Source organism: Micropterus salmoides, unplaced genomic scaffold, assembly GCF_014851395.1.
Source record: "Micropterus salmoides isolate LMB-PRFRI ecotype aquatic unplaced genomic scaffold, ASM1485139v1 Ms_hic_scaffold_16, whole genome shotgun sequence".
Classification (NCBI taxonomy): domain Eukaryota; kingdom Metazoa; phylum Chordata; class Actinopteri; order Centrarchiformes; family Centrarchidae; genus Micropterus; species Micropterus salmoides.
The window spans coordinates 27,504,470-27,531,747 of NW_024040707.1; the positions used below are offsets into that span (position 1 = coordinate 27,504,470).

The following is a 27,278-nucleotide window of genomic DNA, read 5'->3' on the forward strand; positions in this document are numbered from 1 at the left end:
TAATCCAAACGTAACAACCATTTGGAATGATGACAACTACTTTGAAGCCGTCAATTATTACAGCATTTTGATTTCTTATTATAATGCTTGTACATCTCTTCTTAATTTGTGGCATATTTTTTGTGGAATATTTATGTCATGAGTCTTAGATTAGGTGTGCTTGCCCCCTGAAGATTTACTGCAATATTGTGAGAGATCAGTCTGAAGTTGCCGCTACATGCGGTACCTTTATTTTGGAGACAACATGTTTGGCTTCCTGAAGTAACTGGCTACTGCTTCGTCCATAGACGCCACCCGAGGGCCAAGAAGTTGTTAAAACTCATTAGAAAATGTATTACATTGTTTATCGGTGTGATCATTGTGTCAATATGCAGGCAAAAACATAATACAAGTAGAGGTGGGTCCATGGATGTGGGTGAGAGTCGGTAAACGTTTAACAAATAAATGTTGATAGGTCGTATAATGCGTACGACATTCACGACAATCCATTGCGACTGACGACAGGCTCTCCATAGCGCATGTGCGCGCTGGTTGTTGTCAACGGTGGTTATGGAGATGGGATGGGAGCGCAAGCTGTCAACATTACGGTGATGTTCGTGGTAAGATATCTTTGAAATACACGCAAAAAACCTTTAATTTACTCTAAAAATATATAGCAACAAAATGTAGGATTAACGAATGACAGGTGTCTGGACATTTATTGGATTTTGGCCTCCCCTAAAACCTTTTAAAATACAGCTGACGTTACAGTAAAACTAGCTATGTTGGCTGATGGAGTTAACTTAGCTAATACCTCCCACCCACCATGTTGAAGTCAGCAAGAAGGACTTTTCTGTCCTACCCAAGCGCGTGTGTATGCCATATCCAGAATAGTTTATTTCCTCCCAAGGAGAATTGTACACCAAACTGGACGTTTAATATTTTTTGTTTTATGTGACACAAGTAGTAAATCCTTCAACAAACGCTTCTTGCATTCTGCGCACTTGCAGCTACTGACATACATTAAGTACACATAAATTATGAATAAAGTATGATTTGACATTGCTACCTAATCAGATGTTGTTTAATAGCCTTCATATTACTCTTTTATTGTTAAATTAATGCACTGAAATAAATATATTCTTTCTTAAAATAAGTCATTGCTGTCTAATTGCTGTTTGTATGTTTAGCAACATTTGGTCAGCACAAGTGTAGTGATAAATACTTCTGGCTGTATTAGTAAATATTTAATATTACCTGTTGTTGTAAGTGGTTCAGATGTACAAAGTGCTGTGACAGGCCTCTAAAATGAATCATCTTTACATTCATGATTTTCACTTATTTTTTTTTTATTTCAGATATTAAATATATCTATATCTATGTATAAATCAATTAGTTTGTGTTCTATCAGTGTCCATTAGAGGGATGCCCAGGAAGATAGGATTCATTGTGGTCAACTCTTCAAGTCATGAGGATAACTTCAGTGCAAAGGAGCTCATGGTCCATGCACCCACAGTCAATGGCTGGAGATCCAGCAGGTACAGTAATACAGTGCTTTACTTACAAAAGCATGTCACATACATTCATGGCAACTTTGTTCATTGTCATTCTATGCTCCTAAAAAAAATATAATAATAATTATGTGAATGAAATATTCCGCAGGCTGTGCTCCTACCCTCAGTACGTCACCCTCCAGCTGGTGGAGAGAAGTAGGGTGAGGAAGCTGCAGCTGCTGGCTCATCAGTACCTGATCCCAGCCAAGGTGGAATTTCACATTGGAGACACCCTCCCTGAAACCACCACCTCTGGGTTCCCTGGGCAGCTTCGCCGACTCGGGTGAGACTGCAGACTTAGCAAGGCCTTTTTGTGTTTTTTTACTAGAACTGCATATTAGGTTAATACAAGTTGGTGTGGGAGATTGGGATGTTGCAGCCTACACAACCATAAACATAGGTCAAGTGTTCACCTGGTGATGATGCTCCCTGGACACACGGCTTTGATCCTTAGATCTGGTTCTGATTTCGTATCTTACTGATTATACCTGGAAGGAGGTACACAGTGGCTAGTTATGCAGTACAGTCATGTTGTATCTATTTGATTGAAAGGCAATTTGATTGACAGTCATCAACTGGGTTCAGTAATATCTTGGCTGTTTCTAGTCTTATCTGTTTCTAAATGTGTATCATTATAGAATTAAAATGTAGATATGCACTTTAGTATATCTCAGCAGAGGAGTTGAACTGACAGCCATCACGGTACTCTCACCACAGGTATGTGTCTTTGTCGGACAATGAGAAGACAGGCTTCAAAGCTCGGGAGTTGAAGTCGGTCCATGTGGATGCCATCGGAACGTACCTGAGAATAACCTTCCATAGGAACCATGCCAACCGTTACAATCCCCACAGTCAGGTACAATAACCACCGACACACTATTATTTCCCTAAACAGTGTCTTTCATCAGTGTTTTAGATCTATAAAGTCCATGGCTGTTTTTCAGAAATTTCCGCCAGTGTTTGAAACACATAGCGGTCATTTTGTCTTGAAGCAGTATGTCAAGCAACACATCAGCTGGGTATCCAACACAGGCTAGAGCACCCATCTTAGATAATATTTTAGTCTCATTATTGATGTGTTGTGGGGATATGAGAAAATGTTAAAGACTTCTGTAAATGTGGTTGATAGATACTGCATGTCTAAATTATGTTGAATGACTGTTATTAGACACTCCTGAGAAGTTCAACTTCCTGAGCTTCATTTGCATTTTCAATAGTGTTGAAATGGGATGTATTGATTTAGTAGACTGACACAAAATTAACAGATTTTTTTTTCCAGATTTGAAGCTTTTATTTTATTTTAAAATGAGAAACCCTGTTAGTAGATTATAATGATTTTACTCAAAGGATATGGCTGGAGTTATTATATATTCTTTTTACTGTGAACAATTACCATGAAAAGACCAAAACTAACAATGTGTTAGTCCATCTCTCAGTACTTCCCTCCCCTGTCTGTGGCACACTGTTCCTTTGTTCCCGCTGAAGATTTCAATCTTTAAAAACAGATCACAAATATATAGTTACATTTTTTATCAGGCTAAATTATTGAAACAGATTTTAACAAACATTACTCAAACAGGAATAAATAGTGCATTTGTTGGGGACTAGTTTCAACAGCGGATGTATACACATTTGGTGCTTTAATAAGTATTTAAAGCAACTTGGTTATGTGGGATCGACTCAAATTAAATTACAGTGTATGTGTTCATTGTAATAAAGGAACTTGTCAACCCAATACAATAGTGTGTCTCAAATTTGTTTTTTTAATAGTTCGGTGGAGCTCTGTGGAATAACACAGACACTACTTGTTAGTAGGATCAAATCATTGTTGGGTTTGTTTTTTTCATGTGATTTATTGATAATACTCAAACAAATTATAGAACATCACCAGCCTTATCCTTTAAATTGCAGTAAAATAGTTCCACTATTAGGCTAACTCCCCGACAATCACCCATTTATCGCATGCATTGATTGTCTCTCGCAGTTCTGTTTCGTTCAACAACATCACAAACATATTTTTATGATTTCAGGTTGCTTTGGTTGCCATTAATGTTCTGGGAGATTCTTTGGATGGCAATGCTTTTAACACAATTGTAAGTGCACACTATCTTCACCCATCACTGAACTTACATCTGCACAGCAGTAGGTGGGGCTGTTGTGTTTTGGTTTTGAGAGACATTGCTCTGTCATCAGTCACTTAGAATAGGGTTGATTGATGTTTCCTCATCCATCCACTGACATTGCAGCCACCACGACAGTTTGAACTTTTGGCATGTTAAAATGGGAAACTGATCTCTTGAACAAAAAAACATATCGTATATCATCCATTTTTTCTTCATGAAACAAAAAAAATGGATTCCCTGTTATGATGGTAGCTGATCTGTGCAGAGTTGTACACTTATTGATGTTTGGTGGGGATTGTCAAATAATATGAATACCAACACAATATAATGCAATTTCAGTACAACGGCCCTGAATAATGCGAAGCTTAAGATTTGTTACTTAGAATATGTCAGAGAGTTGTTGATTCAGTTTACACGCACGTGTTTACCTGGAGTGTGTGTGTGTGTGTGTGTGTGTGTGTGTGTATATGTGTCAGGAATGTAGTAATGAGACACAAAGGGAGGACAGTATGTAATCACACAGGAGGCCTTTAGTTAGCCAGTGTAATCAGATAGTGCTGCAGACAGACAGGTGCTGGAGGAGAGAGAGCACCTTAAAACACACACACAGACACAGAGACATGGAAAGACACAGACACACACTCGCACAGATTCCAGTGAACAGGCTGTGCATTGTTGCTCCACTAATCCGACTCTGAGCACCTCCACCACAGCGGTGATCTTGCCTGGCGGGTCGGCGAGATCTTGTTCTCTTATATCTGTTATGGGGGGAAATTGTGTTTGTACTATGGAGGGACACTGCGGTGTGGATACAGGAAGAAAGCTTATTTAGTATGTGCAGTCTCAGTTCATCTAAATTGGCCCTTCACTAAGCAACACCCCCCTTAGTCACTTTAAGTCCGACAAACTGTCGAACCTGTCAGACTTTTATCACGGCACCGCCACTGTCTATAACTGCACTTCCCGGAGAAATATTGTCTAATTTTTGGAAAAAGCGATCTCAGAAAGAAGCAGACAGTTTTGCAGTTGCATTCTGCATTTGAAGGTTTAATTCAGGCTGTCAAACTGAGGTGAAAAAAACAAAGACAGAAGCTTCAGCCTACTGATCACAGTGTAAAAGTGAACCACCGTATTACCTGTCAATTGAGAAAGAGGACAACTAAATTAAGGATCAACACTGTTTGTGTACAGCTGGGTAGGTCTTTGTTCACTGTTACAATCATTTAAAAGCAAAACTGCAGGACTTTATAAAGTTACATTAAATAGTAAGTTAGCTAGTGTTAGTTAACAAACATTACATTAGGAACAATGCACAGCCTACATTTTTTCTGGATTTGTTTTAGATTTTGGAAAGGGAATAAATCATACTTCTCCTTTCAACCTCTCTGGGTAGCTGTAACTATTAAAAGTGCCCCAGGAACAGCGTTTGACCATATTTTGGAAAAATACAGCAAAGTCGAGTCAATGGACCGCAGGCATGAAAGTGTCTGATCTCAGTTAGAGCGAGTCCTGTACTGCGCTGTTGTTGGCCAGCTGCATATTCGGGGCGTGGCTTAGCGAAGGGTCTATTATGAAGGAAAAAAACACATTCTGTCATTCTGTAGGGGTATCTAGCCTTGCAAAAAGTTTTGGTTTTATCTGACCAGGTTTTGAGATCTGTCTTTCATTCAGTGGAACTGGTGCATGAATGGAATTTTTTTTTTATGGCGCTCGCAGCACTGAAAAAGTGCGATGGTTGGTGGTAAACAGATGCTTTTTAGTTGTCACAAAGATGCGGAAACTGCCTTTATGGCCTTAACTCTCCATCCCAAATTGAATCTGCTCTGTGGAGGTCAACCCTTAATTCTGTCTTTTAGTATTTATATTCTGGTGTTCTCCGACTAGTAATTCCAGTATTTCATACATTTTGACATTAAAATGACTAAAAACATAAATGTGTGCTAGTGAGCCAGCATGCACAGTACTAGGACCCTGAAGTTAAAGCTTCAGCCATCATTCATTGTATTATTTACACTGTTGCCTTTCCGTTTCTTGTTCACAGACTGAGCTTTACCGGGATTCAAAGTGGACTCTTTTTTTAGAGATGGGTTTTTCTGTGAACTTTGAGATGCGCTGTTACTCTGGGTAATATATAGAACACATTGTCCAGTTGGGGGCTATTTCTTCAATGTAAAGTAGTTCCAGGAAAATGTTCACTGCCAGTTTGTCCAGAGCAAAAGGTTACATCTACATTAATGTAAAACACATGTTTGTGTTGAATCTTTAAATGCTTTGCACATTGCAAACCATTCACTTCATTCCATTCACTTCTATTCTTCTTCTTTTTCTATTCTATCTGAGAACACCTGGATGAATTAAAACTAAAGTATCTGCGTTTCTAACAACCATTAGTGAGAAAGGTTTGGGGTTATTCTTGTAATTAGGGTGAACTGACCCTTTAAGATGTGCAGGTCATTATCACGTCATACAAATATGCTAATGCAAAAACATCAGCTCTTATCTGTGTCAATGACTAACGAAGATAATGTAACATTAACAATGCAAGACGGGTTAGTAACATTAATTAACCAATACCCAAGGCTACATTAACCATGGGACTTTCAATCCCAGTTTATTTCCTCTTAGTAATGTTCCACTATAATATATATGATTCCACCAATATATAACAGCAATATATGAAAACATATTTGTCTGCTTTCTCTCCTCTTGGAATACGGTGAGGAAAATAAGTATCTGAACACCCTGCTATTTTGCAAGTTCTCCCACTTAGAAATCATGGAGGGGTCTGAAATTGTCATCGTAGGTGCATGTCCACTGTGAGAGACATAATCAAAAAAATAAAAAAAAATCCAGAAATCACAATGTATGATTTTTTAACTATTTATTTGTATGATACAGCTGCAAATAAGTATTTGAACACCTGAGAAAATCAATGTTAATATTTGGTACAGTAGCCTTTGTTTGCAATTACAGAGGTCAAACGTGTCCTGTAGTTTTTCCACCAGGTTTGCACACACTGCAGGAGGGATTTTGGCCCACTCCTCCACACAGATCTTCTCTAGATCAGTCAGGTTTCTGGGCTGTCGCTGAGAAACACGGAGTTTGAGCTCCCTCCAAAGATTCTCTATTGGGTTTAGGTCTGGAAACTGGCTAGGCCACGCCAGAACCTTGCTATGCTTCTTACAGAACCACTCCTTGGTTATCCTGGCTGTGTGCTTCGGGTCATTGTCATGTTGGAAGACCCGGCCTCGACCCATCTTCAATGCTCTAACTGAGGGAAGGAGGTTGTTCCCCAAAATCTCCCAATACATGGCCCCGGTCATCCTCTCCTTAATACAGTGCAGTCGCCCTGTCCCATGTGCAGAAAAACACCCCCAAAGCATGATGCTACCACCCCCATGCTTCACAGTAGGGATGGTGTTCATCATTCTTCTTCCTCCAAACACGGTTAGTGGAATTATGACCAAAAAGTTCCCACGAGGTGAGATCTTGCATGGAGCCCCAGTCCGAGGCAGATTGACAGTCATGTTTAGCTCCAACAGTGGACCTTTTTTCACCAAGCTGCTTGGCAATTTCCCCGTAGCCCTTTCCAGCCCAGTGGAGGTGTACAATTTTGTCTCTAGTGTCTTTGGACAGCTCTTTGGTCTCGGCCATGTTAGTAGTTGGATTCTTACTGATTGTACGGGGTGGACAGGTGTCTTTATGCAGCTAACGACCTCAAACAGGTGCATCTAATTTAGGATAATAACTGGAGTGGAGGTGGACATTTTGAAGGCAGACTATCAGGTCTTTGAGAGTCAGAATTCTAGCTGATAGACAGGTGCTCAAATACTTATTTGCAGCTGTATCATACAAATAAATAGTTAAAAAATCATACATTGTGATTTCTGGATATTTTTTTTTTTATTATGTCTCTCACAGTGGACATGCACCTACGATGACAATTTCAGACCCCTCCATGATTTCTAAGTGGGAGAACTTGCAAAATAGCAGAGTGTTCATATACTTACTTTCCTCACTGTATATTATAGCTTCTCGTTTCACATGCTGTATGAGTCATGATATGAAGTGCACAGTATTTTTCTTGTTCCTATTTATTACTGGCCAAGAGGAAGTGTTGCTCTGCTCTACTAGGAGTTTTCTTCTCCATCATATTAAATGCTGGTTTGGTGCTCATGAAGTAATGAATGAATGGTGTTCTCAGTCAGACACTGTTTCCTGTTCTTATAATGATTGACCACTTAACATTTCAGGTGATAGCAGTGTATGCAGTGGATTACAGTTACAAGTGGAGGTGCATATCAATGTTTGGATTTGGGCTTGTGTGTGTGTGTGTGTGAGAGAGAGAGAGAGAACTTGTATTGCTGCCATTTTAAGGTCCAAGATGTTTTTGGTAAAGTCATTGTGACTGATTCTCACTTTCGAAAAGTGCAGTGTTTTGTTTAAGTTATGGTAAAGGTTGCACATGAGGATAACCTTAAAGCTAATGGGATTAGGTCAGGTGTTCCTGAGCACAGTGATACAAGAGTATATATGCATGTGTGTGTAATTTGTCCATCTGTTTACCCCCAGCCAAGCAGAGAGCAGCTGATCGAACACTACCTCAACAGTACCCAGCTGGAAGCCGCCTTGGACACGACCTTCATGGGGTGAGCCTAGGCCATTGAACCCTGGTTTCTTTGTCTTGTGACAATAACATTGTTCAACAAAGCCATTTAGTCTGGAAGAAAAGCAATAAGGCATTCAAGGTCACTCACATGTGAAGACAATGCAGGTGGCGTGCAAAGAGGAAAACACATTTCGAAATTGTTTTAAAAAATTTTTTTTTTATATCAACCCCCAAGGGACTGTCACCTCAGCGCCTCACTCTTTGGGGGGGGCGGTCATTGTTTTTCCCCTTTGATCAGGAATTTCACAATAGCCCATTTTACTGACGATGATGCGTGTATTCTGCACTGGCATTGTCTCAAATTAATTTAGACACTAAATCAGCTGTTCTGTTTTCTGTATTCAACATGTTTCACAGATGGAACAAACTCAGACCTGACAGAGTGGTTGTGTAGAAATAAATGTTTAAATGTTTCAGTTTATTATATGTATCAAATGTTTGCTGTCTTTGTGTCCCAGCAAATGCGAGTTCATCTCCCCCTTGGACGATCTGGCCTTCGACATGTACCAGGACCCTGAAGTTGCCCACATAATCCGTCTCCTGGACCAGAAGAAGCAGGACATGGTCCGGCAGGAGAAATACGAGCAGGCCAAGAATCTGAAGCAGGCCATCGCAGACCTGCAAAAGGTACTGGAGGCAGACTGGTTGGCTACAATACATGCAAACTGACATCAAATATTTACTCACATTCTCACTGCAGTGAGAGCATTTTAGAGTCTTAGGGCCCTATCTTGCACTCGGCGCCAAGCGCAGCGCTGTGTCATTGCTAGTTTCTAACCGAAGCAGTAGTCATTTTCAAGCCCAACACCCACGTTTTTCAAATAGCAAATCCACTTGCGCCCATAGGACTGTTAATCCTAAAATGAGGCGTGGTCAGGCAAATTGTTGGCACATTGCTATCTTGAGGCAACAGAAAGCGATTGCGATGAAAAGATCCCTGGTCTAAAGTCAGTGGTGCAGCATTTGACTGTTTTTTCTTATTTTACGGTCGCATTATTCTGATAGATGAAGATGAAGATGCTCTTAAGAGAGCACTGTGTGCATTTACGCACGAGGCACAGCAGCATAACTTCACTGATTATTAAAATCTCCCGACATGCTGACAGGATTGGTGAGGATGTAATGTAAGTTCTGTGTTCTTCTACACATCCAAAAGGTCTTGTCAAGTTTCTAACTACAGTTTTTTTGTTTTGGGACAAAGGGACAAGCTGCCGCTATGTTGATCCAGTATTTAACAATGACACTTGCATTTTATTAATGTGGTTTGGAGTTTCTGTGCAAACAACTAGTACATGAACACACAGGCACACATACACACAAGTGCACACATGCTAAATATCCCTGGTTACTAGAAGTATTTCTTCCAGCAAAAGGCAGCCAGGTTTTGTCAAGAATTGAAAATACCAGGATCCCTATTACCAGTATTCAACCTTATTCTGGACCATTGGTTGTACATACAAAACATGTGATCATTTCTTTAAATATTATGTTTTTTATGGATTAAACTACCCAACAGTATGTGACATAGTTCCCTCAGCTCCACCTCAACCAGCTACATTAAAATACTTCTTAAACATCAATGAATAATCATCATCCAAAATGTTACAACACTGAAGGGGGCCATTCCGCATATGAGCACTTTTGCTTTTGGTACATGAAGTACATTTTGCTGATGATACTACTAACTTTTAATTCTAGTAGAATATTTTTACTAATGTAAAGGATCTGAAAACTTCTTTCCCTGCTGTTCTGCTCTCCTTTTAGTCATTGGCTTTTAACAGCTCTTTTTACTTTGAATTTCTTTCCAGTTTCACTATTCCAACAGCACACTTGAGAATGACATATTGGCTGTTATCATTGTCTGTCAGTGGCTAATGTCCTGCATGGAGGAAAATAACCACCTCACATGTATATGCAGTTTTTACATAGTTTTTATAACAATAAGTAATGCTTTTAAGGCAAATGTAGTTTGCTAAGAAGCAACATATTTATACCCCACATATGATTAGCGCTAGGTTGGAGTCCATAAGCAGGCCACGTACAGTAAAAAACAGCCATGAAAATATGATTATTAATGATACATTTTTCTCAAATCTCAAGTTTGTGAGGCGTGGATCATTTTTAAAGAAATCCACTGTATGTTCACCACTGTTTGTAACAGTGGTTGTTAAACATTGCTCAGATTCCTGCTGGTGACCTCTTTTGTGTACAGTGTTACCATGCTGACCATGAATTCTTAATAAGCTCAACAGCTGCGGTGATGGTCCTCGGGTAGTGTCTCTAGCACTCCAAGCTAGAAGCCTTTCTGTAATCAGATAACACAGACACTTGCACCTTATTAGCATGGCATATTAGCATCACGGACAAAACAGTTGCCAACGTAGTCATGCTGAAAATCCCTTGTCATTTCACCCTCAGGATGTCAGAGGATGGTTGTTGGCATAAAGTGATATCTGAAAACACAGGAAGACGAAAGGACAGAAGGCAGAGAATTGGCTTGCTTTACTGTACTGTACTACTTTCATTAGCCCTCTTAACTTAAGAGTTTGTCCAAAAGAAAGTAAAGAATCACAAAGCGTTGATGTTCAGGCTGTGTCGCTTGGCACCTGGTTAGCAACTTAATGGAATTTCCTCTCTAAGACATTACATGTGTGTCTTACTGGAAGTGTTGTCAAATTTCCAGCCAGTAAATCTCAATGATTCACCGTGTGGCACACTTTCTGTTTCTGTGGCACCAATTCAATTCAATTCAATTTTATTTATATAGCGCCAAATCACAAAAGAGCAGGTCTAGACCGTACTCTATGATGTTATTTACAGAAGCCCAACAGTTCCCACCAAGAGCAAGCACTAGGCGACAGAGGCAAGGAAAAACTTCCTTTTAAGAGGCAGAAACCTCGAGCAGAACCATGGCTCAGGGTGGGCGGCCATCTGCCTCGACCGGTTGGGGTGAAGGAGAAAAGAGAGAGAGAGAGAGAGAGAGAGAGAGAGAGAGAGAGAGAGAGAGAGAGAGAGAGGCAGCCTACACAATATACACACAGAGGTACAGACAGTGAAGGTAATGTTGCTATAGACTGAATGAAAAATGGTACAGATATTTATAATAGTGTTAATGGTAACCATGTTAATGATTATAATAACAATAATAACAATAAGACTAGCAACAATAGTCGTTGCAGTAGAGGGTGTCGAGCAGGAACACAGGGGCAGCAGGTGACCCGCAACCACAGATCCAGACTCCACAGCTCCAGAGCCAGAAAACCTGCAGGAAGTGATAGGAGAGGGGAGAGAGACGAGAAAGCACAAGACTACCAGAAAGGGGAGAAGTTGTGTTTGTAACATGCAATAATGGGATAAGGTTGCATACAGAGGGAGAGAAAGTAGAGGAGAGAGGAGCTCAGTGCATCATGGGAAATCCCCCGGCAGTCTAGGCCTATAGCAGCATAACTAAGGGATGATTCAGGACTACCTGAGCCAGCCCTAACTATAAGCTTTATCAAAGAGGAAAGTCTTAAGCCTACTCTTAAATGTGGAGATGGTGTCTGCCTCCTGAACCCAAACTGGAACCTGGTTCCACAGGAGAGGAGCTTGATAGCTGAACGCTCTGGCTCCTAGTCTACTTTTGGAGACTCTAGGAACCACAAGTAACCCTGCATTCTGGGAGCGCAGTGCTCTGGTGGGGTAGTAAGGTACTATGAGCTCTTTAAGATAAGATGGTGCCTGACCATTAAGAGCTTTGTAGGTAAGAAGAATGATTTTAAATTCTATTCTGGATTTTACTGGAAGCCAATGCAAAGAAGCTAAGACAGGAGAAATGTGATCTCTTTTCCTGGTTCCTGTCAGAACACGTGCTGCAGCATTCTGGATCAGCTGAAGAGTCTTAATGGACTTTTTCGAGCAGCCTGATAATAAGGAATTGCAGTAATCCAGCCTAGAAGTAACAAATGCATGGACTAGTTTTTCTGCATCATTTTTAGACAGGATGTTCCTGATTTTCGTAGGTGAAAAAAGGCGGTCCTTGAAATTTGCATAATGTGAGACTTAAACGACATGTCCTGATCAAAGATAACTCCAAGATTCCTCACAGTGGTGCTGGAGGCCAAGGCATTGCCATCCAGGGAAACTATATCTTTAGATAATGCGTCACGGAGGTGCTTAGGCCCCAGAGCAATAACTTCAGTTTTATCTGAGTTTAACATGAGAAAATTACAGGTCATCCAGGTTTTAACATCCTGAAGGCACATTTGAAGTTTAGCTAACTGATGAGTTTCATCTGGCTTGATCGATAGATATAACTGAGTATCATCTGCATAACAATGAAAGCTTATGGAATGTTTCCTGATAATATTGCCTAAAGGAAGCATATATAAAGTGAAGAGGATTGGTCCAAGGACAGATCCTTGAGGAACTCCATGAGTAACTTTGGCGTGCATGGAGGACTCATCGTTAACATGTACAAACTGAAATCGATCTGATAAATAGGACTTAAACCAGCTTAGAGCGGTTCCTTTAATGCCAATGAAATATTCCAGTCTCTGCAATAGGATCTGATGGTCAATGGTATCAAATGCAGCACTAAGATCTAATAAAACCAGTACAGAGACAAGTCCTTTGTCTGATGCAATAAGGAGGTCATTAGTAATTTTCACCAGTGCTGTCTCTGTGCTATGATGAGCTCTAAATCCTGACTGAAAATCCTCAAATAAACCAGGGCCGTACTATTGTGCATGGCAGAACTGCTCGTGACAGTCAATCCCTAAATCCCTAAACCAGCCAGCTCCTTAACAACGGAATCGTTGAGATCTGGAAACACAGTGACATCAGCGCAATGAGGTCTATGGTGGCAAATAACACTAGCAATCAGACACTCAGGTTGTAAACAACAATGGCTTAACTTTATGTGGAGGAAAAAATAAAAGTGAGCTCACCTGAAACATTGGTAACAATCTCTCATTGCAGATGAATACTGTGCACAACTACAGAAAGTAGCAGTAAGTCAAAGTTGAAACTAGGAAGTCGGCTTATAAACTGTGATGGTCAGTATAGGCACAAACATGATACCATGATACAATACAAAAGTCGTTTAGTCGTCTAAACATGCAGTGGGTCACTGTGTCACTGCAGGTGTGTTTTTACTTTTCCTTGTGCTGGGCTCTTCTAGGTAGGGGAGCGTTTGGCTCGATATGATGTGGAGAAGCGATGTGCCATCGAAAAGGAAGACTATGATCTTGCCAAGAAGAAAAAGGAGCTGATGGAGGAGTACAGGAGGAGCGTCTACCAGCAGCTGGAGGTCCACAACCTGCTGGACATGGCAATGGTCAGTCACGAACCACTGATTTACCAGTGTGGTAACAGCAGGGGGACTGTTGGTGTAATGGACAAGTTACATTTTTCTCCAAGGTGTTGGTGTTAGACAAGATGACAAATTATGGGACATGGGGGGGGGGGGTGACTTATTCGGCCTAAAGCAAATTCTGGTCTTCCTTTCCACCATGTCACCAGATCACGAGGGCAGCAGATTCATCCCCAGCCCAGGAGTCTCCCTGTCTTCAGCCCTCAGGTCACTGCTCAGTCCCCACCAAGCCCCTTGTGTCCACAGAAACATTCAGGAAGGGGAAAACAACTAACGCTGCTCAGAACCAACAGTCAGACACAGGAACGGTTGCGTCCAAAGTGAGCAGCCAACCTGACATGCCGTGCGCCCCTGCTGCTGTACCCAAGATTGACGTAAGTACCGCTTTCTTAAATGTGTTCACAATCCAATACATCACAACATATTTACCCAGTATGAAACATGTCCTGCACCTACAGACACTTAAAAACAGGAGAACTTGTCCAATAGTCATTGGAAGACTTTATGGACAGTCAATGATGACAAACCCTGTGTTTTCTGATTAATGATCCATTTGTAGACCGCTGGACCTGTAGCTTTTTCTGCTTTCCAGGAATTCCTGTATTCTTATAAAAATAGCCTAGCTCTCTGCAGCACCTTGGGAACATGTCTCCTGCCTTAAGCCTCTGTAGTGTTGGAACATGGAGCACATAGGGAGATTATGACCAGCGGGAGCTTTTATGCTTTACTCACCACCTACTGAGACCAGCCCAACTGCAGGTTTGGGTTTCAGTATTTAATTAAAAGTGTGCAACAGTTGGCTGACTCCAGCGGCTGCCAACCTGGCCTCAAGGCAGGGCTTTGAGCCTTGTATGAGGCAGCAGGGTGCTTGTTGGGCTTGGGGGTTCTATAGAGGGGGTTAAACATTCATGATGTTGAACGATCAACCTATTCGGTAATCAAGTGCTAGTGATAGTGAAAAGAACAAGGGCAGATACATTTTTCAAAGGGATGGAGTTCCTTTTCAGCCTTGAAAGTCTAGTTTAGTTAGTTCTTTGAGCCTTTGAGCTGAAAGATATTTAGGCAATGTACACTAATGAAACTCTCCCAAATTACCATGAATGTCACTGGAAAATAGTCAATATAAAGAAGTAGTCCTTGTTATTGCAGGGTTTGTGAGCAAGTTGTAATTTACTAAAACATCTTAAATTGTCAGACTTTGGCTATCAACCTTTGTTGTTCATTCCCTGTGAGTTCTTCCTGTTGTAAATCGAGAAAACCTTGAGTCCCGTAAAGGTCATGAGCAGGGTTTCCAGGGGAAAGATTATCAGTTCTCTGACCACAACTTGATTATAACTAAGGCCAACTTTCAGATGAGTGTAATTGTTTTTTATCAGTAATGATACCAAAATGTTTATCAGATTCGGCATTGATCATGCTACAGTAAATATAATGTTCCAAGCTTTAAATGCCAATGTTGTTGTCTTGTGTTGACAGGTTTCTAGTGTGCCTTATGACGAGAGACCACTGCCCACACTTCAAGGAAAGACCGACCTGTGGAGAGCCCTGCAGAGCATCACTCTCCCCAACTCGATACCCAGAAAACACCACACAGCCCTGAGATGAGTGGAGAGCCAGAGCCCCTGACAGAGAAAGCCCAGAGAGAGGCTGGCCTGCCAATAGAGGTCTATGGAGAAAGCCTGGTAAGAAAGAAAGGCAGAAAAACATGACTAGCAAAGCTAACTCAGGGTTTTACTTTCTCCCAGGTTTTTATTTCTATGTACTCCAAAAAATACTTTTTGGTATCCCTTCATGATATTCTGTACTAGCCAGGTGTTATCTCCTTTTTCGGCTGTGCCAAGTATATTTGTATCGGCAATAATGTCAGCAGATAAGTAACAAGATACCGCAATACAGAAATGCTAAAGATATGTTTGAGGTGACTTAGAAAATGTGGTGTGAAATATGATCTATTTATAGTACATTACGCAGCATATATGCAAATATATCTGCTAAAATACCCCAATAACTGATATTTGTGATGTCTTCGCTGCCCTGTGGCAAATTTTTTGCCCTGTCTTCTTTCCCAGGTGGCCGGGGCATATTCCAAAACCTGGTCTTACAGAGAGGATGCTCTGCTGGCTGTGTACAAGAAGCTCTTGGAGCTACCACCCGCCATCCCCAGGGAGGAGTTGAGAAACCTGATAAGAGCTGCAGTCTTCCTGGTCAAGAAAGCCCTCCTGGATAAAGTGTCCTCTGTGAGTCAAATACTCAACAAACAAAAAAGTTATGTTGGTGAGGATGCTTTGAATGTGATGAAGTTGAAGTTGATCAAACAACTGCTTCCAGTAAAGCAGTATAAAGGCGGTATGGATATTTTTACTTTGTCACTGTCAAAGTCTTCTATAAATCACGTTCTCTGGATTCATTTTACAAACAGAACTAAGGTTCATGTTGTGAAATCATAAGCACACATTCACGCATGCATAATCTTAACAATATTACCCCTGTACCATATGCAACCCCATTACTCTCTCACAGAGCAGGCTTACTTAAACAAACAGTTTTGACAAGGATGGCCTTGTAACCCCTCTCTGGAAGTCGTCTACAGCTTGTATGGTAATGAAAAGGGTAGTGCTCCAGAGACACTTCTCTGGAAACTCAGTGGTCTGAGCTGCATGTCGTGTCATTACATCCTGAATCTGAATGAAGCCCAGGGTTTTAGTCATGTTTTTCCAGGTTAAACACAAAATTCCAAAAATGTTTAGAAAGCACTGTTAATTCAGTTACCCTGTAAAAACACAGGTTAGTTGGCGTCTTTGCTTTCTACTGTTTGGTGGATATATCTTTTTGGCGTGTTAGCGAGTACAATATAAAAACCTTTATAAAACTACAAAGCTGCAATAACCTCCATTCACAACTACTGATTGTCCCTCTCCATCTGCATACTTATACTGCATAACTAACTGAAACTAAACATTGCCAAGTCTAGCCTCTCTGTTAATTGTCTTCACCCTGGTGCTAGCTTTTCTTGGAAAGTTTGGAGCTAAATGTCTACTGGCTCTTCCCTTAGGTTTTCCACGCCTCCTTGAAGCTTCTGCTTCTACTGCTGAGCCAGTTGATCCCAAATTTGGGCCGGGCTGAGGTGACCCACTGCTTGGAGCAGACCTGGCCTAACCTGCTGGCCAGGACTGGAGACTCAGCTGGCCGCCTCCGAGCCACAGCCTCTGCCTTCATACAGGTATTGTAACACATTGGACTGACGTATTTATTTGTCGCAAAAGGCACAAGTTGATTTCCATTAACCCTTTGCTTCCTGTCAGCCTGCCTTCTGCCTCCTTATCAGCTTTGTGTTGACTAAAGAGAAAGAATTTTGCAGTCTGCCTCATTTCCCCCTCCATCTTCCTTTGAGTAGAGCTTTGTGAAGCTTTTGTAGAATAATGTTGGAAAATCAGCACTCTCTTTCTTTTTTATCCATAAAACACATTGTGTTGTAAAGCATACAGCAGATATTTCGTCGAACACAGTCTTAGTGATATGCAATGTAAAATGTACTAAAGAGGCTGCTGATGTCCTCTGTGTTAATCTCATTTGTCTATGGTTATTATATCTCAATTTGAAGTGGTAGTGTCTTCTTCATAGTGAATTTCTACACATATCAACAGGGTAGACTTTGTGTCATCTAGTAACCAATACAAAGGGGTTTCAGTAACCCGCTTATCCCATTAGGCGGGCCTATATAAGACTCTACATGGCGGAACAGTTACCTAGACACCATGACAGCAAACACAAACAGATTCAAACCAATACAACTTTGCAATGATCAAACCAAAAAAAATTCCATTTTAAAAACATGTAAATACATTTAATAAAGAAAGATTACCTCAAAATAATAACATTACCACAACAGTGTGCTCATAGACTAATCATACTCTTATGAAAAATGATTCACTATAGTCTTACTGCACATATGCTATAAAGGGCAAAACCGGAACTTCCGTTCAAGAAGTAAAAAAAGAATGTCATTTGATCTTTCATCTTTTAGCTAACCACAATAAACACCACTTCCCCCAAGCCCAAGACTGACTGTTAAATGGCACCAGCTTGACAGGTTATAGCCAGTTTAGTAGCAAGCTAGTATGAATACAAAATGTATGAATGAAAGGTGGATCTGTTATGGTTATGAATTTTGAGCAGCATGAGAAAGTCATTAGACCGCAGCTAAATAGTAAAATGATGAATAAATGTCAAATCTATGGAGTGAAATTTAAACTTGGCGCTATGGGAAACTCAATTCTAACGGGAGGGAAACAGACGGGGGAACAGACTTCGAAGTGGAAAGAAGAAGGGGCAGTTGGTTGGACACTGAATAGGTGACACTTTTGACTCAAAGGTCATTGGGACCTGAAAATAGGTTTTTAATTGAATAACTTGGGCGATTCCAGATTCCACACACAAGTTGACTGGGACAACACAATGAGTAAACAGTAACTAGCACTGTACGGGCTTTCCTTCATCTCGGCCGTTCTGCCTTTCACTTCCTGCCTCATTCTGAGTTTTGAGCATCATCAGAATCGCGTGACTGCAAACAGCATATTGGAGTGTGCCTAGCTAATTGTGATCCTATGAGTGAGCTCATAGAGAGGCTTCACTTCTAAAAATGCTAAGGTGCAGTCTGAACAAGTCTGTGTAGAGTACTTGCACGGTAGGCAAGTACCAATGTCTTGAATCGGATTTGAGCAGCCATAGGTAGCCAGTGCAGGAGTGGTGTAGGGTTGGTTGAAGACCTACTGAGCGTCTTGCATTCTAGATGAGCTGCAGAGGTCAGATTGCACATGCAGGCACACCAGCCAAGAGTGAGGTGCAGTCGTCAAGGCATGAGATGACAAAGGCCCGGACCAGAACCTGCACCACCTCCTGGGTTAGGAATGGATGTATGTGATAATTGAGAGTTCGTGGATGGAAGTGGCCTTGCCAAGAAGGAAGAGCAGCTCACTCTTGCTGATGTTGAGCTTCAGGTGGTGAGCAAATGTTCACTGAGAAAAGTGACAGAGATTCGTTCTGCCACCCGGGTTTCAGACCGTGAAAAAGACTTAATTAATAGAGTGTTATTTGAATAGCTTTGGTAGAAGAAGCCACGCAAGTGAATAACAGAGCCAAGGGATTTGGTGTAAAGAGAAAAGAGGAAGGAAGGCAGAACAGAACCCTGAGGACCCCAGTATTGAGGCCGTGTTGTTGGATTGATGCAGCTGTTATCAAAATATACTACTTTACCTCTGTAATCATCCAAACCTGTGATTCGTCCAAGAAAGATGCATCACTAAAATAATGTTGCTTGTAAATTCTGAATCAGAGGTGTACTGTAGCTTGACATACAGACTGAGTTTGGAGGTGTCTGGGGTGCTCTCCCATGTTGGAGCCAAGCGGACTGCCTAGACTGCCTCCTTATACATTTACATTTATTCATTTAGCTGACGCTTTTATCCAAAGCGACTTACAATTGCTATAGATATATCAGAGGTCGCACGCCTGTGGAGCAACTAGGGTTAAGTGTCTTGCTCAGGGACACATTGGTGTCTCACAGTGGATTCGAACCTGGGTCTCTCACACATACGGGTTCAATACAGAAGAGGTGGTGTTTGTTATTTGTGCACATGGACTGTTTGGTGAAACTAGAAAGTGCTGGCTGGTGAATTGAGTGATGGATGCTTAGTGTTATTACAGTGTACTCATGCATGGGTCTGTGGGTGTGTGTTGAGTAAGAAAGGGAGGATGTCCGTGAGCTTCCGTTTCAATTGCGCAGACTATTACCATGAGTGTCGGTCCTCTGAATTCATTGCCCTGCCCTTCTGGATCTGTTCAGAGCTCCTTTAGGACAATGACTGAATGCCTCTTTGTATGTTGACAACAAATTATATAGGGATTGGTGTGTGTATGCGCGTGTGTGTCCCCCCCATATTTTCAACATACATTCCACTCCTCTGATGTGGTTAAAATTGCAACAAAAAAAACAAAACAAACCCTGAGAGGTTTTTCCAAGAGCCTTTTTCCGTCTTGCTTTAATTGTACACTTCTCTGAACTTCTCTGTCATGACATGTCTCTCCAACAGATGCTTGTGTTGACTGACAAATCACCATGTGTTGTTTCACGCTGTTAGGGGCTTACAGCACACACACGTTACTTAATTTAAAGGTGCATTCCACAATGATATTGTATGATTTTTACATGTTACATTGTCTCTTTCTCATGTCCCTCTTTTAGGAAATTGCTGTTTTGAAGGATGTACGCGGCCTGCAGGTAATCCCTGGTGAGCTGGTGAAGCCGTTCAAATCCAACTTCCCTTCTCGTCTGGCTCGGAGTCGGGCCGAGCTGCTTGAGAAGCTACTACCTGAGCTGGGTACGGAGAACTCTGGCTTCACCATGGACAATGTCATGAAGGTAAAGTACCAAAAACATGCTAACTGCAACTATCCATTCTTTTTCATTCATTAGGGCCCGAGCACGACCGTGCGAGGTCCCTATTGAAATTGCTCGGATTATTTTTTTTTTTTTTTTTTTTTTATTTTTAGGGCCCGAGCACGACCGTGCGAGGTCCCTATTGAATCTGCTCGGATTTTTTTTTTTTTTTTTTTTTTCTGCAAAGTAGGCCCAAATGACATGGCCTAAACATACTCGAAAACTCACCAAAATTTGCAAACATGTCAGAACCGGTGAAAAATTTCGTATTCTACAAGTTTCGCACATGGGCGTGGCAAAATGACTCGCTAGCGCCACCTTGAAAATTGGAAATGATTAGCCCCTCGTTCACGTTCAACCTACATGTACGAAATTTTCTGGGGACATGTATCGTATCAAGACGCACAAAAAGCCTCAAGAACCCATAGCCTAAAGTCAACAGGAAGTCGGCCATTTTGAATTTTATGGCCATTTTTGGATGATTTACACACTTCGTACTTTAACGAACTCCTCCTAGGGATTTAGTCGGATCGACGTCAAATTTCTGCTGTGCCTTCTAAAGGCATTGACGATGAAAAGTTGTGCTATTTGCGCGTTTTCGTCAATGGGCGTGTCCGTGGCGTCGATGATTCGCAATGAAACAGGAAGTTGTTGTAACTTCAGTGTACATGCTCACATCTGGACCAAACTGTACATGTAGGATGAGAGTCCCGCCCTGAACACATGTACATGCCGACATTCACCCACAGTCATAGCGCCACCTGCTGGCAACAGAAAGTGACCTTTAACGAAGCAGCCCCCGCCGCACGTTTCACCTACGTGCACGAATTTTCTGTGGTACGTGTATCTTGTCCAGATGCACAAAAAAGCCTCTTGGAGCCATAGCCTAAAATCAACAGGAAGTCGGCCATTTTGAATTTTACGTCAAATTTTGGATGATTTACACACTTCGTACTTTAACGAACTCCTCCTAGGGATTTAGTCCGACCGACCTCAAATTTGTGCTGTGCCTTCTAAAGGCATTGAAGATGAAAAGTTGTGCTATTTGCAAGTTTTCGTCAATGGGCGTGTCCGTGGCGTGGCGTCAAAGATCAGCTCTTCGCCATGACACGGAAGTTGTCGTAACTTCAGTGTACATGCTCACATCTGGACCAAACTGTACATGTAGGATGAGAGTCCCGCCCTGAACACATGTACATGCCGACATTCACCCACAGTCATAGCGCCACCTGCTGGCAACAGAAAGTGACCTTTAACGAAGCAGCCCCCGCCGCACGTTTCACCTACGTGCACGAATTTTCTGTGGTACGTGTATCTTGTCCAGACGCACAAAAAAGCCTCTTGGAGCCATAGCCTAAAATCAAGAGGAAGTCGGCCATTTTGAATTTTACGTCAAATTTTGGATGATTTACACACTTCGTACTTTAACGAACTCCTCCTAGGGATTTAGTCCGACCGACCTCAAATTTGTGCTGTGCCTTCTAAAGGCATTGAAGATGAAAAGTTGTGCTATTTGCAAGTTTTCGTCAATGGGCGTGTCCGTGGCGTGGCGTCAAAGATCAGCTCTTCGCCATGACACGGAAGTTGTCGTAACTTCAGTGTACATGCTCACATCTGGACCAAACTGTACATGTAGGATGAGAGTCCCGCCCTGAACACATGTACATGCTCACATTCACAGACAGTCATAGCGCCACCTGCTGGCAACAGGAAGTGACTTTAACGAAGCAGCCCCCGCCGCACGTTTCACCTACGTGCACGAATTTTCTGTGGTACGTGTATCTTGTCCAGACGCACAAAAAAGCCTCTTGGAGCCATAGCCTAAAATCAACAGGAAGTCGGCCATTTTGAATTTTACGTCAAATTTTGGATGATTTACACACTTCGTACTTTAACGAACTCCTCCTAGGGATTTAGTCCGACCGACCTCAAATTTGTGCTGTGCCTTCTAAAGGCATTGAAGATGAAAAGTTGTGCTATTTGCAAGTTTTCGTCAATGGGCGTGTCCGTGGCGTGGCGTCAAAGATCAGCTCTTCGCCATGACACGGAAGTTGTCGTAACTTCAGTGTACATGCTCACATCTGGACCAAACTGTACATGTAGGATGAGAGTCCCGCCCTGAACACATGTACATGCTGACATTCACAGACAGTCATAGCGCCACCTGCTGGCAACAGGAAGTGACTTTTAACGAAGCAGCCCCCGCCGCACGTTTTACCTACGTGCACGAATTTTCTGTGGTACGTGTATCTTGTCCAGACGCACAAAAAAGCCTCTTGGAGCGATGCCCTAAAACCAACAGGAAGTCGGCCATTTTGAATTTTACGTCAAATTTTGGATGATTTACACACTTCGTACTTTAACGAACTCCTCCTAGGGATTTAGTCCGACCGACTTCAAATTTGTGCTGTGCCTTCTAAAGGCATTGAAGATGAAAAGTTGTGCTATTTGCGAGTTTTCGTCAATGGGTGTGTCCGTGGCGTGGCGTCAGAGATCAAGTCTTCGCCATGACACAGGAAGTTGTTGTAACTTCAGTGTACATGCTCACATCTGAACCAAACTTTACGTGCTTGATAACTCTCCCACCCCGCTATGGAGGACCGATCCTGACACAGTCAGAAATAAATACAGAAATAAATAAATGCTCAATAAATAAATAAGCATCCAATTAAATACACAAAAAATAAAGTAAATAAATAAATGTTGGTATTAATTAAATTATACAAGGAGACATAAATGTATATATTTTAATTAGTGCCTTTACTTATTCACCTTTGTTATAATTACCTTATTTGTTTATTCAACTTTATTTATTACTAATTTTTTTAATGTATTTATTTATGTGTGTGTTTTAATATTTTTGTCTGTTTTATTCTTCCTTTGTATTTATTTACCTTATTTATTTTCACCCATGGTATTTATTTCTGCCTGTCTTAAATTTTTGTATGCATTTCTGCCTCATTATGCAAATGAGGAGGGGCTGTGTCTCAAGGGGTCATCTTCTCTGCTATTGGTGGACCAGTCAGACAGGAGAGCTCCTACTCTGCCTGCAGACATCAACGATCTTGCCCCTCACACAGTCAGATGGCTTCCTTCAGTGCGCTGAGGTGTTTAACAACTCTGAAGACAATACTACCAGCAATGTCTTCCTTCTCTTTTCACGTAGACGCACCGACAGACAGTGCTTTCAGTTTGCTGCATGCATGGACACAGAACTGCGGTATAGGGAGAAGCACACGGTCAGCTGGCTGCAGCTAAATCTGGAGTGCACTCGTATTCAATTCTGTATGGTAAATTCAGTTTTAACGGAGCAGAGCGAGCTGACAGGCAGAGTTAGAGACTTTTTCTGTCTGTTTCTCTCTTTACAAAGACGCATGTTGCAGTCAGAGTCTTCTCTGAGATGCGAGCACGACATACAACACAATTTATCAAATTACACAACGGATATACAGTATGAAAATAAGATTGATTGGATTATACTCACAGGAAGTATAAAACCTCTTACATGGGTCTATTAAAAGTAAAGTAACACAAAAATGTCAGGGAAATTACTTTACTTAGATTTAAGTACTGCAGTTGTACATTTGAAATACCTTCCTACCTTTCTGATAGGAAGCCTTCTTGAGGTGGTATAAAACATTTCTTCTTATATTCTGATTTGAGTTGTGGACAACTATGACCACATGAATTAAAAAAACATTTCACTGCCCAAGTCAGCTATAACACAAGTCTTGATCATCAGACTACATGCTGTACAGTATTTGTGGACAGATTTTGTCCCAGGATTTTTATGCATTTCTTCTTCTTCGTTGCATGATTTAGAATATAAGGTGAGAAATGGGTCTATTCTGAGTTCATCCTGCACTGCAGCAGCTAATAAAGTCCATTTAATCCCAAAACGCTTTTCTTTTAGGCAGGCTGGAGCAGAAAACAACTCACCTTTCTCAAGTTGTACAGTAATGTCACATGTGTATGAAGGTGGATCAAACAAGCTAATCTTAAATGTCAAAGTAGAGAGGAGCCTAGTAGGCCTATTTATTTTCATTCATTACACAATATGAATAAGCTATGCAGACAGTTGTAAAGAAAGAACATCTTTTTCTTCTGTTCTCTACTTGTTATAGTTACACAGTATTAGGGGTGTGGGCTGTATTAAAAGTATCCACTGTTCTCCCATGCTCTAACACACAGTAACGATGAAATGTGTGCTGTTCTCACATTCTTCCTCTGTATGTACACATAAACAACAAGGCAGGGAAATATAAAAGGAATTTATTTTATTGTTTGGGTACATTATTGTTCAGTGTACATGTTCACATCTGAAACAAACTTTACGTGCTTGATAACTCTCCCACCCCGCAGACATCTACACGTCAATACCGATTTATATTCATAGCGGCAAGTGCTATGTAGCTCCACATAGGGGACACAGGAAGTGACATATAGCACCTTCATGCGGCGTCGGAACCGCGTAGGAAATTCACAGCCGCACCGGCAGAGCTCCAGAATATGCAACTCGGCCGGCTCACGCGCGGACGCGCTTACAAGTGCGAGGGCCCGCCCACGCTGCTTGCAGCTTTATTAGGGCCCGAGCACGACCGTGTGAGGTCCCTATTGATTTGCTCGGATTATTTTTTTTTTTTTTTTTTTTTTTTTTTTCTCTGCAAAGTAGGCCAAATGACATGGCCTAAACATACTCGAAAACTCACCAAAATTTGCAAACATGTCAGAACCGGTGAAAAATTTCGTATTCTACAAGTTTCGCACATGGGCGTGCAAAATGACTCGCTAGCGCCACCTAGAAAATTGGAAAAATTAGCCCCTCGTTCACGTTCAACCTACATGTACGAAATTTTCTGGGGACATGTATCATCAAGACGCACAAAAAAGCCTCAAGAACCCATAGCCTAAAGTCAACAGGAAGTCGGCCATTTTGAATTTTACGGCCATTTTTGGATGATTTACAACTTCGTACTTTAACGAACTCCTCCTAGGGATTTAGTCGGATCGACGTCAAATTTCTGCTGTGCCTTCTAAAGGCATTGACGATGAAAAGTTGTGCTATTTGCGCGTTTTCGTCAATGGGCGTGTCCGTGGCGTCCGATGATCGTCTGAACAGGAAGTTGTTGTAACTTCAGTGTACATGCTCACATCTAACCAAACTTTACGTGGTTATAACTCTCCCACCCCTATGGAGAACCGATCCTGACACAGTCAGAAATAATACAGAAATAAATAATGCTCAATAAATAATAAGCATCCATTAAATACACAAAAATTAAGTAATAAATAAATGTAGGTAGTAATTAAATTATACAAGGGACATAAATGTATATATTTTAATTAGTGCCTTTACTTATTCACCTTTGTTATAATTACCTATTTGTTTATTCAACTTTATTTATTACTAATTTTTTAATGTATTTATTTATGTTGTGTTTTTAATATTTTTGTCTGTTTATTCTTCCTTTGTATTTATTTTACCTTATTTATTTTCACCCATGGTATTTATTTCTGCCTGTCTTTTTTAAATTTTTGTATGCATTTCTGCCTCATTATGCAAATGAGGAGGGCTGTGTCTCAAGGGGTCATCTTCTCTGCTATTGGACCAGTCAGACAGGAGAGCTCCTACTCTGCCTGCAGACATCACGATTCTGCCCCTCACACAGTCAGATGGCTTCCTTCAGTGCACTGAGGTGTTTAACAACTCTGAAGACAATACTACCAGCAATGTCTTCCTTCTCTTTTCATGTAGACGCTCCACAGACAGTGCTACAGTTTGCTGCATGCATGGACACAGAACTGCGGTATAGAGAGAAGCACACGGTCAGCTGGCTGCAGCTAAATCTGGAGTGCACTCGTATTCAATTCTGTATGGTAAATTCAGTTTTAACGGAGCAGAGCGAGCTGACAGGCAGAGTTAGAGACTTTTCTGTCCGTTTCTCTTTACAAACACATGTTCAGTCAGAGTCTTCTCTGAGATGCGAGCACGACATACAACCAATTTATCAAATTACACTCGGATATATCAGATGAAAATAAGATTGATTGATTATACTCACAGGAAGTATAACCTGTTATGTGTCTATTAAAAGCAAAGTAACACAAAAATGTCAGGGAATTACTTACTTAGATTTAAGTACTGCAGTTGTACATTTGAAATACCTTCCTACCTTTTCTGATAGGAAGCCTTTTTCAGGTGGTATAAAACATTTCTTCTTATATTCTGATTTGAGTTGTGGACAACTATGACCACATGATTAAAAAATTAAACATTTCACTGCCCAAGTCAGCTATAACACAAGTCTTGTTTCATCAGACTACATGCTGTACAGTATTTGTGGACAGATTTTGTCCCAGGATTTATTATGCATTTCTTCTTCTTCGTTGCATGATTTAGAATAATAAGGTGAGAAATGGGTCTGTTCTGAGTTCATCCTGCACTGCAGCAGCTAATAAAGTCCATTTAATCCCAAAAACGCTTTTCTTTTAGGCAGGCTGGAGCAGAAAACAACTCACCTTTCTCAAGTTGTACAGTAATGTCACATGTGTATGAAGGTGGATCAACAAGCTAATCTTAATGTCAAAGTAGAGAGGACCTAGTAGGCCTATTTATTTTCATTCATTACACAATATGAATAAGCTATGGCAACAGTTGTAAAGAAAGAACATCTTTTTCTTCTGTTCTCTACTTGTATAGTTACACAGTATTAGGGGTGTGGGCGTATTAAAGTATCCACTGTTCTCCCATGCTCTAACACACAGTAACGATGAATGTGTGCTGTTCTCACATTCTTCCTCTGTATGTACACATAAACACAAGGCAGGGAAATATAAAGGAATTTATTTTTTATTGTTTGGTACATTATTGTTCAGTGTACGCTCACATCTGAAACAACTTTACGTGCTTGATAACTCTCCCCCCCGCAGACATCTACACGCCAATACCGATTTATATTCATAGCGGCAAGTGCTATGTAGCTCCACATAGGGGACACAGGAAGTGACATATAACACCTTCATGCGGCGTCGGAACCGCGTAGGAAATTCACACCGCACCGGCAGAGCTCCAGAATGCAACTCGGCCGGCCTCACGCGCGGACGCGCTACAAGTGCGAGGGCCCGCCCAATGCCTGCTTGCAGCTTTAATTTTATTTATTTTTTT

The 27,278-nt window shown here is 41.2% G+C and overlaps 1 protein-coding gene across 1 annotated transcript in view; it reads left to right on the top strand.

Annotated features, from left to right (window-relative positions):
• Nucleotides 1-486: 486 nt before the first annotated feature.
• The window catches only part of cep104 (centrosomal protein 104), a 60,786-nt gene continuing 33,994 nt past the window's right edge, over nt 487-27,278 (top strand). Inside the window, 14 exon segments of the mRNA XM_038723195.1 lie at nt 487-599; nt 1,391-1,517; nt 1,642-1,815; nt 2,250-2,388; nt 3,563-3,625; nt 8,228-8,304; nt 8,783-8,951; nt 13,486-13,641; nt 13,827-14,051; nt 15,154-15,202; nt 15,205-15,359; nt 15,747-15,914; nt 16,730-16,897; nt 19,919-20,095. Of these exon segments, the coding sequence (XP_038579123.1) occupies nt 1,405-1,517; nt 1,642-1,815; nt 2,250-2,388; nt 3,563-3,625; nt 8,228-8,304; nt 8,783-8,951; nt 13,486-13,641; nt 13,827-14,051; nt 15,154-15,202; nt 15,205-15,359; nt 15,747-15,914; nt 16,730-16,897; nt 19,919-20,095 (1,833 nt within the window). The 5' untranslated portion in view covers nt 487-599; nt 1,391-1,404.